The sequence below is a fragment of the Cetorhinus maximus genome, chromosome 8, assembly GCF_964194155.1.
Source record: "Cetorhinus maximus chromosome 8, sCetMax3.hap1.1, whole genome shotgun sequence".
In the NCBI taxonomy this organism is placed as follows: Eukaryota; Metazoa; Chordata; class Chondrichthyes; order Lamniformes; family Cetorhinidae; genus Cetorhinus; species Cetorhinus maximus.
The window spans coordinates 81897208-81913931 of record NC_135886.1 but is presented as its reverse complement, the minus strand read 5'-3'; the positions used below and the strand labels follow the sequence as shown (position 1 = coordinate 81913931).

Here is a 16724-nt window from a genome sequence, read left to right as displayed (position 1 = left end):
TCATTTGCTCAGCCAAAGGCTGATGTGGAAGAATTAAGGTGCCATATGTCTAGGTGGAGGAGGGAAAAAAATTGGAGAGAAATGATGGGGCAGTACATTCTTGAAGCATTTTTCCTTTTTAAGCAGCGGAGCTAATGTTAGTCCCTGCACTTTGTTCCCATTACTCTAGAAGTTATTCATGGGTGGCTCATCCTGTGGTTTAAAGAGCAATTCTTTTAATGATCCTCAACAAAAGGAAGTTTCAGACAATCAAAGAATAACTACAGAAACAATTGGGAAAGTAAACAGTAATTCAAGAAGGATCCACACAAATATTGTTGGATGTAAAATATTATGTATTATTAGAGAAATTCTAAAAATGTCTATCAATAAATCAATAAAAAATTAGATTTAAGTAAAGTCTGTTTCTCTCTTTACAAACATGACGTTCTCACATCTATAAAACGGTTTGATTCCTCACCTGTATTGTTGTGCAAACTGAGCCTGAGTCACAATTGCAGAAACTTCAGTCTGCATTCTCAGTCTTCTATCTTAATATCTGAAAACAACATGTTCAAATATAAGCTAATCAGTTACCTCTAATGCAGCAAATAGTGATAACTATTGTTGAGAGGGACAAATAGAGAAGTCCTGACTAGAGGCATGCAGTCAAGCACTATATGAAATACTTGTGCAAATACATAATTATAGATGCAAGAATCAACAATGGTCTTGCCAGTAAAAATCTCTTAAGCAGAGCATTGAACATCAGGATAAAAGCAAAAAACTGCGGATGCTGGAAATCCAAAACAAAAACAAAAATACCTGGAAAAACTCAGCAGGTCTGGCAGCATCTGCGGAGAGGAGCACAGTTAACGTTTCGAGTCCATATGACCCTTCAACAGAACTAAGTAAAAATAGAAGAGAGGTGAAATATAAGCCACTTGTCCCAACCCCCCGTAAACCAGCTTATATTTCACCTCTTTTCTATTTTTACTTAGTTCTGTTGAAGGGTCATTCAGACTCGAAATGTTAACTGTGCTCCTCTCCACAGATTCTGCCAGACCTGCTGAGTATTTCCATTGAACATCAGGACTTTAGTTCCAACAGTGATTGAAGAAATGCAGTTTTCTCCCCAGAATAAAAGGAAATTTGGAACAATGTAGGGAAGAGGATGAGTGGTTCTGGGTGTGGTTTGGAGAATGCTAATGCATACTTTGACACTTGTGGAATAAATATACTATGTACATTGTATTTTCTCATCATCAGAGTTGTCAACATTAAGCAAATATTAGGAATGAACTTTAAGAATAAAAAGAGCAACACAGGTCAGAAGTATATTTAAAAACATGGAGCAGTGTTCAGGTTGCAAACGGTGATTAAAGGTTTTATCACATGATCTGCCCCCACGCTCCAGGGCCAACACATCCATTTTTGTGACATACATAACTTCCTACAGCAACTAGAAAGTGAAAAAACTTATTAACAGGGCAACTCTCCCATTGTACTGTCAAAAACATATCTCACAACACTATTAAAACAGATGCTTGATGCACATAAATCACCCCACTCTAATTGAGCTTCAAAATTACAGAAGCAAAGTATTGCAGATGCTGGGAATCTGAAACGTTAACTGTTTTTCTCTCTTTACAAATGCTTCCTGACCAGCTGAGTATTTTCAGCAATTTCTGCTTTTTTTTAAATTTCAGAAGTAATTAATTGGCCTCAACATGCTCTGGGACATTCCAAGATTAAGAAAGGTGCAATATAAATTCAACTTCTTCCTTTGGTGACGATTTTAAAATACATATCTGTGGGTGTCAGTTGAGGAGGGCGGCAATCAATGGAGTAGGCTTTTGCATGAAGAACTGCCATATTCTCAGCATAATAACATATTTCAGAAGCAGAAAACAGGAAACAATAGGCCAGTTAGCTTGATATCTGCCATGGAGATGTTAGAATCGATCATTATGGAGGTTATAGCTGGGCATTTTGAGAAACTCATGGTAATCAGGAAGAGTCCAAATGGCTTTGTGAAAGGGAGATCATGTTTATCCGATTTATTGGAGTTCTTTGAAGGAGTAGCATGTGCTGTGGATAAAGGGGAGCCTGTAGACGTGCTGTACTTGGATTTCTGGAAGACATTTGATAAGGTGTCACATCAAAGATTATTGTGGAAAATAAAAGCTCATGGTGTAGCGGGTAATGTATTGGCATGGATAGATGATTGGCTGGCAGAAAATAGAGAGTATGCAAAAATGGGTCTTTTTCTGATTGGCAGGGTGTGACGAGCGGAGTCCCGGAGGGGTCTGTGCTGGGGCCTCAACATTTTACAATTTATATCAATGGCTTAGATGAGGCGAGTGAAGGCATTATAGCTAAATTTGCAGATGACACAAAGATAGATCGGAAACTATATTGCGAAGAGGACATAAGGAGATTGCAGACAGATTTGGATAGGTTGAGTGAGTGGGCAAAAATCTGGCAGATGGAGTATAGTGTGGGAAAATGTAAAGTTGTTCACTTTGGCAGGAAGAATATAAAAGCAGAGTATTACTTAAATGGAGAACAACTGCAGAATTCCGAGGTGCAGAGGGATCTAGGTGTTCTAGTGCAGGAGTCACAAAAAGTTAGTATACAGGTACAGCAAGTATTTAAGAAGGCTAATGGAATGCTATCCTTTATTACGAGAAGAATTGAACATAAAAGTTATACAGGGCATAGATGAGACCACATCGCGAAGATTGTATGCAGTTTTGGTCTCCTAATTTAAGGAAGGATGTAAATATATTGGAGGCAGTTCAGAGGAGGTTTACTAGATTGATACCTGGAATTAGCAGGTTTTCTTATGAGGAGAGGTTTGGCAGACTGGGCTTGTTTCCACTGGAGTTTAGAAGAATGAGGGGTGTCTTGATTCAAGTTTATAAGATCTGGAATGATATTGACAAGGTGGATGCGGAAAAAATGTTTCCCCTTGTGGGTGAATCCAAAACAAGGGGGCACTGTTTTAAAATTGGAGGTTGCCCTTTTAGGACAGAGATGAGGAGAAATTTTTTCTCTGAGGGTTGTGCGACTTTGGAACTCTGCCTCAGAATGCGGGGTCATTGAATATTTTTGAGGCAGAGCTAGATAGTGTTAGGCAAGGGAATCAAAGATTATCGGGGGTAGATGGGAATGTGGAATTTGAAACAAACAGATCAGCCACGATCTTACCGAATGGCAGAGCAGGCTTGAGGGGCCGAATGGCCTACTTCTGCGCCTGTTTTGTATGTTCAGGACATTTATCAAACTAGTATTAGTGGAGAGGGGGTTGGCATAGTGGTATTATAACTGGACCAGCGATCCAGGGTAATACTCTGGGGACCAGGGTTCAAACCCCACCATGGTAGATGGTGAAATTTGAATTCAATAAAAACCTGAATTAAAAATCTAATGATGACCATGAACCCATATAATTCCCTTTAGGGAAGGAAATCTGCTGTCCTTACCTGGTCTGGCCTACATGTGACTCCAGATCCACAGCAATATGGTTGACTGTTAATTTGGCTAGCAAGCCACTCAGTTGTAGCAAACCACTATGAGGAATGAAGCCTTGCATCACCTAGGCACTGGAAATGACAATGGCAATCTCAGCCCTGTCAACCCTGCAAAGTCCTCCTGTGGGGCTAGTACCAAAATTGGGAGAGCTGTCTCACAAGACTAGTCAAGCAATAGCCTGACATAGTCATGCTCTTGGAATCATACCTTAGTGACATTGGCAGGACAGATCCAACAGAGGTGATGGGACAGTGGTATATGATCAGGAGGGAGTTGCTCTGGGAGTCCTCATTGACTCCAGACCTCATGAAGTCTCATTGCATCAGGTCAAACATGGGCAAGGAAACCTCCTGCTGATTAGCACATGCTGCATCCCCCCTTCAGCTGATGAATCAGTGCTCCTCTGAGGGTGGCAAGGGCACAGATTGTACTCTGGGTGGGGGACTTCAATGTCCATCACCAAGAGTGGCTCTGTAGCACCACTACAGTCCAAGCCCTAAAGGACATAGCTGCTAGACTGGATCTGTGGCAGGTGGTGAGTGAACCAACAAGAGGGAAAAACATACTTCACCAACCTGCCTGCCGCAGATGTATCTGTCCATGACACTGCACCTAGAAGAAATCCTGTCTTCACATAAAGGATACCCTCCATTGTATTGTGTGGCACTACCACCATGCTAAATGGGATAAATTTCGAATAGATCCAGCAACTCAACATTGGGCACCCATGAGGTGCTGTGGGCCATCAGCAGCAGCAGAATTCTACTCAACCACAATCTGTAACCTCATGGCCCAACATATCTCCAACTCTACCATTACCATCAGGGGATCAACCTTGGTTCAATGAAGATTGCAGGAGTAAGACTAAGCATACCTAAAAAAGTGTCAGCCTGGTGAAGCTACAACACAGGACTACTTGTGTGCAAAATAACATAAGCAGCAAGCGATAGACAGAGCTAAGTGATTCCACAACCAAAGGATCAGATCTAAGCTCTGCAGTCTGCCACATCCAGTTGTGAATAGTGGTGGACAATTAGCCAACTCACTGGAGGAGGAGGCTCCACAAATGTTCCCATCTTCAATGATAGGGGAGCCCAGCACATCAGTGCAAAGGTAAGGTGTTGCAACAACGCCATCAACAAACATTCACTCCCTCCACCACCGATGCACAGTGGCAGTAGTGTGTACCATCTACAAGATGTATTGCAGGATCTCACCAAGCCTTCTTAGACAGCACCTTCCAAACCCACAACCACTACCATCTAGGAGGACAAAGGCAGCAGACACATGGGAACATCACCACCTAGAAGATCCCCTCCAAGCCACTCACCATCCTGACTTGGAAATATATTGCCGTTCCTTCACTGTCACTGGGTCAAAATCCTGGAACTCCCTCCCTAGCAGCACTGTGGGTGTGCCTACACCACATGGACTGGTTCAAGAAGACAGCTCACCACCACCTTCTCAAGGGCAATTAGGGATGGCCAATAAGTGCTGGTCTAGCCAGTGATGTCCACAACCCATGAAAGAATGAAAAAGTTGAGCAAAAATGGAGCAGGGGTACACAAAGTTTATTCCACCAGTGACTAACATCACAGCCCAGGCCTGTGTAATCTGTTCATTACAGCCCAGGCCTGCGTAATCTGCTGTTCAATACAGCCCAGGCCTGCATAATCTGCTGTTCAATACAGCCCAGGCCTGCGTAATCTGCTGTTCATTACAGCCCAGGCCTGCGTAATCTGCTGTTCATTACAGCCCAGGCCTGCGTAATCTGCTGTTCATTACAGCCCAGGCCTGCGTAATCTGCTGTTCATTACAGCCCAGGCCTGTTTAAACTGCTGTTCATTCTCTCCAGGTCCAGACTTTACTTCTTACTCTGAAGAGGATTCCTCTTCTCCCAATCAAAGTCGGAAAACTTCATCCTGATTTTAACAGCATGTATTTTCAAATTTAGGTCACTTGCACCTCATTTCCGTCACTGTTGTTTATCTTGAATCGATTTTTCTTTCATGAACTAATAAGAGATCCAGAGATGTGACCCAGTGTCGAGCGGAACTCTGAGCACGGGCACAGGCGGATTGGTTATCGGGCTGGTTTCCGGTCTGCCGCCGGAAGTGGTGGCGGCGCGGTAGTTATGGCGAGTTTGGTGCGGGACCCGGCGATTGATCGCTCGCTGCGCTCCGTGTTCGGTAAGGGTCTGTGGGGGAGGAAGGGAGGGGAACTTCTCCCCGCTAGTGGGTCCTGGGCAAGTTCGGGGATGGTTGGAGATGTCAGGGCGGATCATGGGCTGTTGGAGGAGGGTTAGGGAGAGAGCGGCCGTCATGCTGCATGTTTAGTTGGAGAGCGGGTCTGAGGGCAGCTGCAGAGGAGCTGCTTGGGAACCATGGTCAGTCTGAATGTGGGTAAAGAAATACAGTGTTTGTACATTTCGCAAAGAAATACGGGCTTAGCGGTACTGGTTCTATCCCATCAAAGCGGGTAGCCCCCTGACCCCAGTATATGGATCCAGGTGCTTTTTAGGTGATCAAAAAGTTTAGTAAAAACAAAGAACTGGAACTGTTGAAAATATGCAGTAGGTTCGTTCGCATTTGCAGAGGGAAAAGACAGCTTAAGTTTTCAGTTCTGGTCCGTCTGGGGAATGAATGGATAAATGGACCTTATTACCAAGTAGATCCTGTCTTCGCCCGCCAGTCTTATGTGTACACTTCCTGCATTGATTGTCAGAGAACAATCAGGAAAGAAAACGCTAACCAGTTATCCCCTAACTTAAAAATACTGAGGTCATTTAGCATTCCTATACTGCCCTGACCAAAAAGGTAGCTGAGTATAGATCACAGATTGATCTTCCTAAATTCTATAGTCCTGGCTGCTTGGTGCCTTCACACTTGTCTCATCAAGGGAGCTAAGATTCTCTTTGATGTGGAAAATGTATTTTGATTTAGGAGAGTTTGTATGTAAGTTCACGATCCATGTCCTACTGTTTTGGAATTCAATCATGAGGTTTTTGGAGCTGATCAGTCTTGAGAGATGCTTTTGCTGCCACTCATGATTTTCAAGTACTTGCTTTAGTTACAGTGTAAACATCAGCTGAAGAAATCTTAGCATTTCTGTAGAGCACGAAATTCAAATAAGAACTGGTTATAAAGTGAAATTAAAAGTGATTATTGATTTCTGAATTGGTTTGAAATTCTCGCTGTATTATGCCTTTTCTCATTTGCAGTTGGAAATATTCCATATGAAGCTACAGAAGAACAGTTGAAGGATATTTTCTCTGAAGTTGGTCCAGTGTTGAGTTTCAGGTATCTTCCTCATGTGACAATGTAAAGTCGGCTGCTGTCACATCTTGCACAGTGCACTTTTACATGCACTAGTTTGGAAGGTCTAAAATCCCCAAAAATGTGTCTTGTTCTCAGGACTCCTTCCAGTGGTGGTTTTACTTTTGAGATCAATTAACCTGCCTTCTTCCAGTAAAAAAAAATCCACGTTTAACCTTAAATAAAGAAAAAAGACTTGCATTTGTATAATGCTTTTCACTAGCACCAGACATCTCAGCTTTTTACAGCCGATGAAATTACAGAAGTCACCAAGTTGTAAATCAATTGGTACAGATAGAGCAGATTCCCAGATCTCTTAAAGTGCTGAAGCAGACAGTGAGAGCATCCTGGAATAGAACAAACTTCTTATGTTAAAGTACCTAAGCAATTTTTGCCCTTAAATTATGGAGATCTAATCACTTAGATAAGGGATCATGGGCATGACCATTTTGGGGTACAATTATTCATGTCACAAGATGCTTTGTTGCCTTTGATTGGAACTATTTTATTAATCAAAAATCTTCTCTCTGATGCCTTTGCAATACTACAATAAGAAATAACTTCAATTTATACAGCACTTTCACATACTCAGGAAATTGCAAAGTGCTTCAACGCTCATAAAATGTAGTCGCTGTTACATAGGCCAATGCCTCAGCCAATTTAAACATAGCATGGTCCTACAAATAGCAAATAATGGAAGTGGCAAGTTATTAAGTTATAGTGGTTCAAAGTTAAGCCACACTGTTTTAGTTCTTTATCAAAAGATATGTCTAACTGAGGGATTCACTTGTAGTGCTCAACTCTGGCAGGATATCTAAAACTGCATCCATGTACAACAAGAATAACTGTATAAGTCCACGCTGCCAACAATAATGGCTGGTAAGTTGTGAGAAGCAATTTCCCATATACACTGCTGGAGAGAAAGGCTTCCAACAATAGCACAGACATGTAAAATTACACCCATAATCTTATTTTGAAATTTTACCAAGAGATACACAATTGTTTCACTGAAGTTATTTCAACTTCTAAAAACGTGGCCAAGCATCACATGATCATTCACATATTTACTTTGTCTGACACCTTTGGTCTTAATGGAGACCTATTGGAACCTGGAGTCCTGCAATTCTGATAGCCGAAAGAGAGATCGCGCTTCACATTTGTAGCTTTTATGCAGAAACACAGAAAAATCTGTTTTATCGAAACAGTGTAGTTGGATTGTTTATGTTTACAAGATATTTAAATCAGATTTAAAATGAAAAGTCTTACAAGCTGTCCTGAGCAATTTGACTAATGGGAACTTTTCAGTAGGCAAATGCAACTGATGAACCTCAGCTACATTAAAAAAATTAATTGCAATTCTCAAGATAAGCAGACATTCATTAACATACCTCTCAAGCTATTAAATTTTCTGAAGTGGAGTGTGTAACATGTGACCAAGATGTACAGTGACAAAATGAATAGCAAAGTTTTATTGCAGAAAAGCTAATGAAAAAAATAACAAACACAAGGTTTGCTTGGCATGAGGGATTCATTTGATAGTTCCCAGAAAAGAAACAGTAATGTGTAATAAGTGTTGGCTGCTTAGGGAATATGAAATGCATCACAAAATAGGTAATACTTGAAAGAAAGATTTGTTAGTTCTCAGCTTGGCTCGGTGATAGCATTCTCCCCTGAGAAAGTTGTGGAATAGAGCACATGACCTAAGTTGATTGTTTAATGGAGGGAGTGCTGCATCTTTCAGGTGAGAGTTAAAGAAAAGCCCTGTCCACTGTTGAGGTGGCTATAAATGATCCCATAGGATTTCTTAAAAAGCAAGGGTGTTTTTCGATTTTCGGGCCAACATTTATTTTTCAATCGGCATTGTCTAAAATATTGACTGATCACTCATCTCATTTAATGTTTATGGGACTTTGCTTTGTGCAAATTGTTTACCTACGTAAGTAACTGCACTTGTAAAACATTTCTCTCTCCCCTTCCTGAAACACATTACTAGAGCATATGGATTTTTACACCAGTTGATAGCTTTTGTGATAATTTCTATCAGAGCCAGTCCATAATTACCAAATTTATTGAACTCAGTTTCACAAATTGACATGCTGGGATTTGAACTTGTGAATGTTAGGTTATTTGTCCAATATCACAACCACTGTACTACTGTACTCATTTGTTTGGTTACAATTTTGAAAACAGCTTCAACTGAGGAGGGAAAATTCACAGGGAAAATCATGCTCTTTGTGTTTAGGGGAGGTGGATTTAAGAAAAATAGGGACCAAACAATTCTAAATGTCTTTTTTGTTTCATCAGTTGTCAGTGTGGAACCAACTTTTCAAATCTTTCAATTTATATAATTAAAGGTTGATTATGCTTCAAAGTATAATAAGCAAAGTATATGTCATCCCTGCATGATTTATTTGTTTTACAATATAAAGGATAATAGGTCAGATTCCAAATCTTATGCTTTGGACTTGAACTTGATGGAGATGCCTTGTGATATTCTTCAAAACCCATGATAAAGGATCATCTCCATTTGTCCATATTTTTCCTGATTAAATCTTGGTGTAATAGCTCGTAGGCCACCTGTTAATTTTGTTATCTCTCATTGTAGGCTTGTGTATGACAGAGAAACTGGTAAACCCAAAGGATATGGCTTCTGTGAGTACCAGGATCAGGAGACTGCACTCAGTGCCATGCGCAATCTCAATGGGAGGGAATTTAACGGAAGAGCGCTGCGTGTGGACAATGCTGCTAGTGAGAAGAATAAGGAAGAGCTCAAGAGTGAGTATGAATTCATGACACGCCAGTCAGCCTGCTTCTTGTCTGTTGCAAAGCTAAATCCTTCAGCGATGAACATTTGGATTTTGCATTTTTATGAAAAGTGTATTCTGCCTTCTAACATACACTGTGCCACATTTATGTAGGATTTCAATGCCTACTTGTGAATATTTGGGTTGTAAAAGAAACTGATAAATTGAGTACAAGTCAATTCAATTGTGTTTGTGAAGATTCTTGTGTACAGCTCAGTTCCCACTACCATTTCCTGTTTTGGTTAAGTTTTCACATGGATTGTCCAATTGCAGGGGTTAATAAGTTGGTTCCATACTTACTTAAATGCACGTAGCATTCAGAACAAAATAAATGGGCTAACGGCACAAATAGAGGTTAATGGGTATGATCTTATAGCCATTATGGAGACATGGTTACAAGGAAATCAAAGCTGGGAACTAAATATTCAGGGGTATGTGACTTTTCAAAAGGACAGGCAGGAAGGAAAGGATGGTGGGGCAGCTTTGTTAATACAAGATGGAATAAGTACGATAGCAAGAAAGGATCTTGGATCGGAAGATGTAGAATCCATATGGGTGGAGGTAAGAAATAACAAGGGGAAGAAGACACTGGTGGGAGTAGTCTATAGGCCCCATGACAGTAGCAGTACCGTAGGACTGAGATTAAATCAGGATATAATGAGGGCATGTAAAAAAGGCAGTACGTTAATCATGGATGACTTTAATCTTCATGTAGATTGGGAAAATCAAATTGGAAGAGGTAGACACGAGCAAGAATTCATAGAGTGTATTCGGGACAGTTTCTTAGAACAATATGTTGTAAATCCAACCAGGGATCAAGCTATTTTGTATCTGGTAATGTGTAATGAGGCAGTTTTAATAAATGATCCCAGAGTAAAGGATTCCCCTAGGAAACAGTGACCATAATATGGTAGAATTTAGCATTCAGTTTGAGTGTGAGAAACTTGGGTCAGAAACAACTGTGCTAAACTTATATAAGGGTTAATTACAATGGAAGGAGGGCAGAGTTGGCTGGAGTGGACTGGGAAAGGAGTTTAGCAGCAAAGATGGTTTTTGGCAGACGTTTAAGAAAATAGTTCATGACTCTCAACAAAGATGTATCACAGTGAGGAAGAAGGATTCAAGGAAGGGGATAAACCAACTATGGTTAACCAAGGAAGTTACGGACAGTATCAAAATAAAAGAAAAAACATACAATGTGGCTGGTAAGCCAGAGGATTGGGAAAGTTTTAAAAACCAACAGAAGATGACCAAAAAAAAAATAGGAGAAAATAAACTGAGGATAAATTAGTAAGTAATATAAAAATGGACAATAAGAGCTTCTTTAAACATATAATTCTTCTTAAAGAGGATTTTTAAAAAATTCATTCATGGGATGTGGGTGTCGCTGGCTAGGCCAGCATTTATTGCCCATCTCTAATTGCCCATCTCTAATTGCCCTTGTTCAGAGGGCATTTAAGAGTCAATCACATTGCTGGGGGCCTGGAGTCACATGTAGGCCAGACCCTAAAGGAAGGAAATCTGCCATCTTTAGTGGCAGATGACATTAGATGGGTTTTTATGACAATCGTTTCATGGTCATCATTAGACTTTTAAGTCCAGATTTTTTATTGTAGTCAAAATTTCCCCCATCTGCTGTGGTGGGATTTGAACCTGGGTCCCCAGAGCATTACCCTGGGTCTCTGGATTACCAGTCCAGGGACAATACCACTACACCATCGCATCTCCCAATTGAGGCTGGGGAAATAATAATGGGGAGCCAGGAAATTCAGAGGGGTTGAATAAATACTTTGCTTCAGTCTTCACGGTAGAAGACACTAATATCATTCCAAAAATACTAAATAATCAAGGGGCAAAAAGTGCGGAGGAAATAAGTACAATAACTATCACCAGAGAAAAAGTACTAGGGAAACTAATGCGGCTAAAGACCGATAAGTCCCCTGGACTTGATGGGTTGATGGAATAGGATATTAAAGGAAGTAGCTACAGAGATAATGGATGCACTGGTAGTAATCTTCCAAGAATCTTTAGATTCTGGAAAAGTCCCAGCGGATTGGAGAACGGCCAATGTAACACCCTTATTCAAAAAGGGAGGGAGACAAAAAACAGGCAACTATAGGCCAGTTAGCTTAACATCTGTCATTGGGAAAATGTGGGAATCTATTATAAAGGATCTAATAGCAGCGCTATTTAGAAATACATAATCTAACCAAGCAGAGTCAGCATAGTTTCATGAAGGTGAAATCATGCCTAACAATTTTATTAAAATTCTTTTGAGGAGTTAACAAACAGGATAGATAAAGGGGAGCCAGTAGATGTAATGTATTTGGATTTCCAAAAGGCATTCGATAAGGTACTGTACATAAGACTACTTAATAAGATAAGAGCCCATGGTGTTGGGGGTAGTATATTAGCATGGATAGAGGATTGGCTATCTAATAGAAGACAGAGTTGGGATAAAGGGAACATTTTCAGGATGGCAACCTGTAACTAGTGGAGTGCCACAGGGTTCAGTGCTGGGGCCTCAATTATTTACAATATATATTAATGACTTAGATGAGAGAAGTGAATGTACTATCGCCAGATTTGTGGATGACACAAAAATAGGTGGGAAGGCAAGTGGTGAGAATGACACAAGGAGTCTACAGCGGGATATAGGCAGGTTAAGTGAGTGGGCAAAAACTTGGCAGATGGAATATAATGTGGGAAAATGTGAGGTTATGCACTTTGGCAGGAAGAATAGAGGGGCTGAATATTATTTAAATGGAGAAAGACTGCAGAAGGCTGCAGCGCAGAGGGGTTTGTGCACGAACCCCAAAAGGCTAACATGTTCAATAGGTAAGCAAAATGGAATGTTGGCCTTTCTTTCAAAGGGAATGGAGCATAAAAATAGGGAAGTCTTGCTAAAACTATACAAAGCACTAGTTAGACCACACGTACTAAGGAAATATATACTGGCATTGGAGGCGGTTCAAGAGACGGTTCACTAGGCTGATCCTGGGTATGGAGGGATTTTCTTATGAGGAGAGGTTGAGTAGCTTGGGCCTGTACTTATTGGAGTTTAGAAGAATGAGAGACAACTGTATTGAAACATATAAGATTCTTAGGGGGCTTGACAAGGTAGATGCTGAGAGGTTGTTTCCCCTTGTGGGGGAGTCTAGGACCAGAGGGCATAATCTCATAGTAAGGGGGCGCCCATTTAAAACAGAGATAAGGAGCCATTTCTTCCCTCAGAGGGTAGTTAATCTGTGGAATTCTTTACCACAGAGGGCTGTAGAGGCTGGGTCTTTAACTATTTCAAGGCTGAGATATACAGATTTTTAATCAGTAAGGGAATCAAGGGTTTTGGGGAAAAGGCAGGAATGTGTTGAGGATTATCAGATCAGCCATGATCCCATTGAATGCCGGAGCAGACTTGATGGGCCGAATGGCGTACTTCTCCTCCTACGTCTTATGGTCTTATAATTAGCTACAAATACTTCAAATAAAGGCTAAAAGTTCTACCATGGCAAATCTTTACATGCCGAACAATCTTTATTTCACTAAGGCGTAAGTAATACAGCAATACATTTTTGAACTATGTTTACCATGTAGCATTTATGAAGTCAGGGAAGCCATGTAATGTTTTTATCAGTGGTACTATTTTACTATTTTGCATACTAGAATATGTTAGACTCCCCTGAGCTGGGGAACTTTACAGATTTACTTCTGGTTATGGAGCAGTATCAATCTTTGAGGAGTTTGGGTGAACTCTACTGCCATCATCTCAACCTGTAGTTTGAGGTTGAAATGTGCTGTTAAGTATAATGCCCAATATAATTAATAAATCTAATTACAATTTAGGGTGTTGGGATTATTGTAGCTGTTCAAGGCTTCCTATGCTCATTTTTTGGCTGGCTGTGATGCCTGAGAATGAAACTGAGGTGCTGGATACTTAGTCTACAAAAAAATGCAGAAGAACTGCCTTGAAGAATAGAATAGTTGCCTAACATTATTTGCATTCAGCATTGAAGACAACAGCAATGATAGTTAAAAGTGAACTGTGGAAATATACATTTTTTGTATAATTATTAAACAGAAAATATCTTAGACATTTTACAGTTCTGACTTCCTCCCAGGACTTTTTACCTTTTGTTCACAATAAGATTGTTTCCATGATTCAATAACCTCCCATGAACCAAATCATATGCCCTGCTACATTTTTGTCAGGATGATTGCACCCAACTTTAACAATTAATCCCTCATTGCAGAAATCATAGCAGGTTCCCTGAACATTTTCCTGTCTGTTCCAAAAGGCAGACAGTACCACCCCTGTAGACCAGTGCGTACAGGCTAAAAATGCTTGGCCAGGTGCTTAGAAGTTGAAATGACTTCGGTGAAATAATCGTGTATCGCTTGATAATTTTTCAAAATAAGATGTTGGGTGTAATTTTACATGTCCGTGCCGTTGTTGGAAGCCTTTCCCTCCAGCAGTGTGTACGGAAAATTTGGGCAATTGCTTCCAATAATTTACCAACCATAAATGTTGGCAGGGTGGACTCATATGGTTATTCTTGTGGTATGTGGATGCAGTTTTAGATCTCCTACCAGAATTAAGCACTACAAGTGAATCCCACAGGTAGAAATATCTTTTGAAAACAGTATTGTCAATTAACCATGACCAGTGACTCAATAAATGGGGACTATTGCATAAAATGCTAATGAACAATTAATCACACTTTGTCTGATTCTTAAATGCTCCCAAATCATGACACTGTACAGTTCAATTTGGAACTAAAGTGAAGTTTCTATCCTGAATTATTCTGCTGGACACCCTGTTTTCTGTTCCCCATCTTGAAATCGAGGAAGGTGACCATCTTCCATTTGAACTCTAGTTATTTTAAAACAAAAATAAATATTTCTATTGTACTAGATTATAAAATTAAAAACATTGCTATCTTGACTGGTAATTTTAATCATGTTGTACGCCAGATCTGTGAACACTATACTGCCAAGCTACCGGAGATAATCCAATTATTCATTATTCTTTTGCAGATCTGGGCACAGCAGGCCCTGTCATGGAGTCTCCTTATGGGGATCCAGTCTCACCGGAAGATGCCCCAGAGTCCATCAGTCGTGCTGTAGCCAGCCTTCCACCTGAGCAAATGTTCGAACTCATGAAGCAAATGAAGGTTTTCTTTCCTCCTCTCTCTGAATTATGAAGCATTTAGTGCTTTGTTTAAAATTTAAAAACTTATTAGAACACATTGGATTACACCTGTAGCTCTACAATTGCTGTCTATTGGCAATGCATTTTTGAGAGAACTAGCTTCCTTCCCGTTGCATTCCTTCCCCTGCTTCAGTAAGGAGAGAGTGAAGAATCAGGATGACAGTCAGTCAGGACAGCTCTACATTCCTCTCTGACTAGATATAGATATATTTTGCAGACTTTTTGCAACAAGTTTCATATCCACTTCCTTGGCAGGGAAAGTGTTTAGTTTAAAAAGATCACAGAGCTATAGAGAAGGAAAATAGCTACTTCATAGAATCACTACTCGCAGGAAAAAATTGCAATTTTTAGTTGATATTTTCATCTAGTATTGAAATCGTTAGTCATAGGGTAAGTAGTGGAAAAGGCATTGTGCCTTCTATAGTGAGTTGCTGATTTCTGCTGTGCCATTTGGGAAGATGCTAGAAAATGGCCTGTCTGTCCACGCACTCAACCAGTGCTCCTCTCTGCCACCAAGGAAAGACAAGTTTTAATATCTTACAACAACAGCTTAGATTTATATAGTACCTTTAATGTAATAAAATACCAGGTGCTTCAAAGAGCATCTTGAGCATTATTTTTTAAAAATTGAAACAGAATCACAAAAGGAGAGATTAGATCAGATGACCAAAAGCTTAGTCAAAGAGGTTTTAAGGAATGTCTTAAGAGGAAAACGAGGTACAGAGGCAGAGCCGTATAAAGGCCATCTCAGAACTTAGGTGTTGGCATCTGATGGCGCAGCCACAAATGGTGGAGTGAATAAAATTGGTAATGCTCAAGAGGCGAGAATTCGATGAGCACAGATGTCTTTGAGGGTTTGAGGCTGGAGAAGATTACAGGGATTGGGAGGGTCGAAGCAGTGGAGGGATTTGAAAACAGGAAAAAGAAGTTTAAAATCAAGACATTGCTTTACTAGATTCCAATGTAGGTCACTGAGCACAGGCGTGATAGAGGAATGGGTCTTGATGCGAGCTAAGACATGGGCAGCAGAGTAATGTGCTAAGGGCTAGCTGTAAAGTATGATCTGCAATTTATGGATTTTAGAAATGTGTAAATATTTCTTCTGTGATAGTGGAAATCAAGACTGTCAGTCATGCTGCAATGTGGCAGTGCTGAGCAGGAATGGAAAATTGGTATCTGCAAACTTTAGTTTTGAATGGGAATCTATTGTTCCAACCCTACCACGGTATTGGGGGTAATGTATTAGCATAGATTGAAGATTGGTTAACACTCAGAAAACAGAGAGCCGGGATTAATGGGTCTTTTTCAGGTTGGAAAGATGTAACTATTGGAGTGCCACAAGGATCAGTCCTAGGGCCTCAATTATTTACTATCTATATTAATGACTTGGAGTAGTGGGCAGAGTGTAATGTATCCAAATTTGCTGATGATACAAAATTAGGTGGGAGGGCTTGTTGTGATGAGGACATAAGGAATCTGCAAGGGGATATAGACAGGTTGAGCGAGTGGGCAAAATCTTGGCAGATGGAGTTTAATGTAGGAAAGTGTGAGGTCATGTACTTGGTAGGAAGAATCAAAAGGCAGACTATTATTTAAATGTAGAGAGACTCCAAAAAAGTGCAGCACAGAGGGACCTGGTTGTTCTTGTGCATGAAACACAGAAAGTTAGCATGCAGGTGCAGCAAGTAATTAAGAAAGCAAATGGAATTTTGGCCCGTATTGCTAGGGGGTTGGAGTTTTAAAATAGGGAAGTCTTGTTACAACTGTACAGGGTGTTGGTGAGGCTGCAGCTGGAGCACTGTGTACAGTTTTGGTCCCTGTATTTAAGAAAGGATATACTGGCATTGGAGGCAGTTCAAAATAAGTGATTCCTGGGATGAA

General features: G+C 40.4%; 2 protein-coding genes across 8 annotated transcripts in view; one reads left to right on the top strand and one right to left on the bottom strand.

Moving 5' to 3' along the window:
* Positions 1–5585, bottom strand: part of tyw2 (tRNA wybutosine-synthesizing protein 2) — a 32950-nt gene extending 27365 nt beyond the window's left edge. The window contains exons 1-2 of one of the 3 annotated variants that reach the window (XM_078547172.1): positions 5482–5585; positions 461–538 (exon numbers count right to left, since the gene is read on the bottom strand). In XM_078547172.1, the coding sequence (XP_078403298.1) occupies positions 461–516 (56 nt within the window). In that variant the 5' untranslated portion in view covers positions 517–538; positions 5482–5585. Of the gene's footprint in view, positions 1–460; positions 539–4846; positions 4879–5391 lie in introns of those variants that run through there. The other 2 variants (XM_078547171.1, XM_078547174.1) reach the window with 2 other exon arrangements.
* cstf2 (cleavage stimulation factor, 3' pre-RNA, subunit 2) overlaps positions 5570–16724 on the top strand; it is an 81928-nt gene continuing 70773 nt past the window's right edge. For 4 of the 5 annotated variants that reach the window (XM_078547167.1, XM_078547170.1, XM_078547169.1 and 1 more), the window contains exons 1-4: positions 5578–5705; positions 6737–6815; positions 9436–9605; positions 14669–14805. In XM_078547167.1, the coding sequence (XP_078403293.1) occupies positions 5651–5705; positions 6737–6815; positions 9436–9605; positions 14669–14805 (441 nt within the window). In that variant the 5' untranslated portion in view covers positions 5578–5650. Of the gene's footprint in view, positions 5706–6736; positions 6816–9435; positions 9606–14668; positions 14806–16724 lie in introns of all 5 variants that reach the window. The other variant, XM_078547168.1, reaches the window with a different exon arrangement.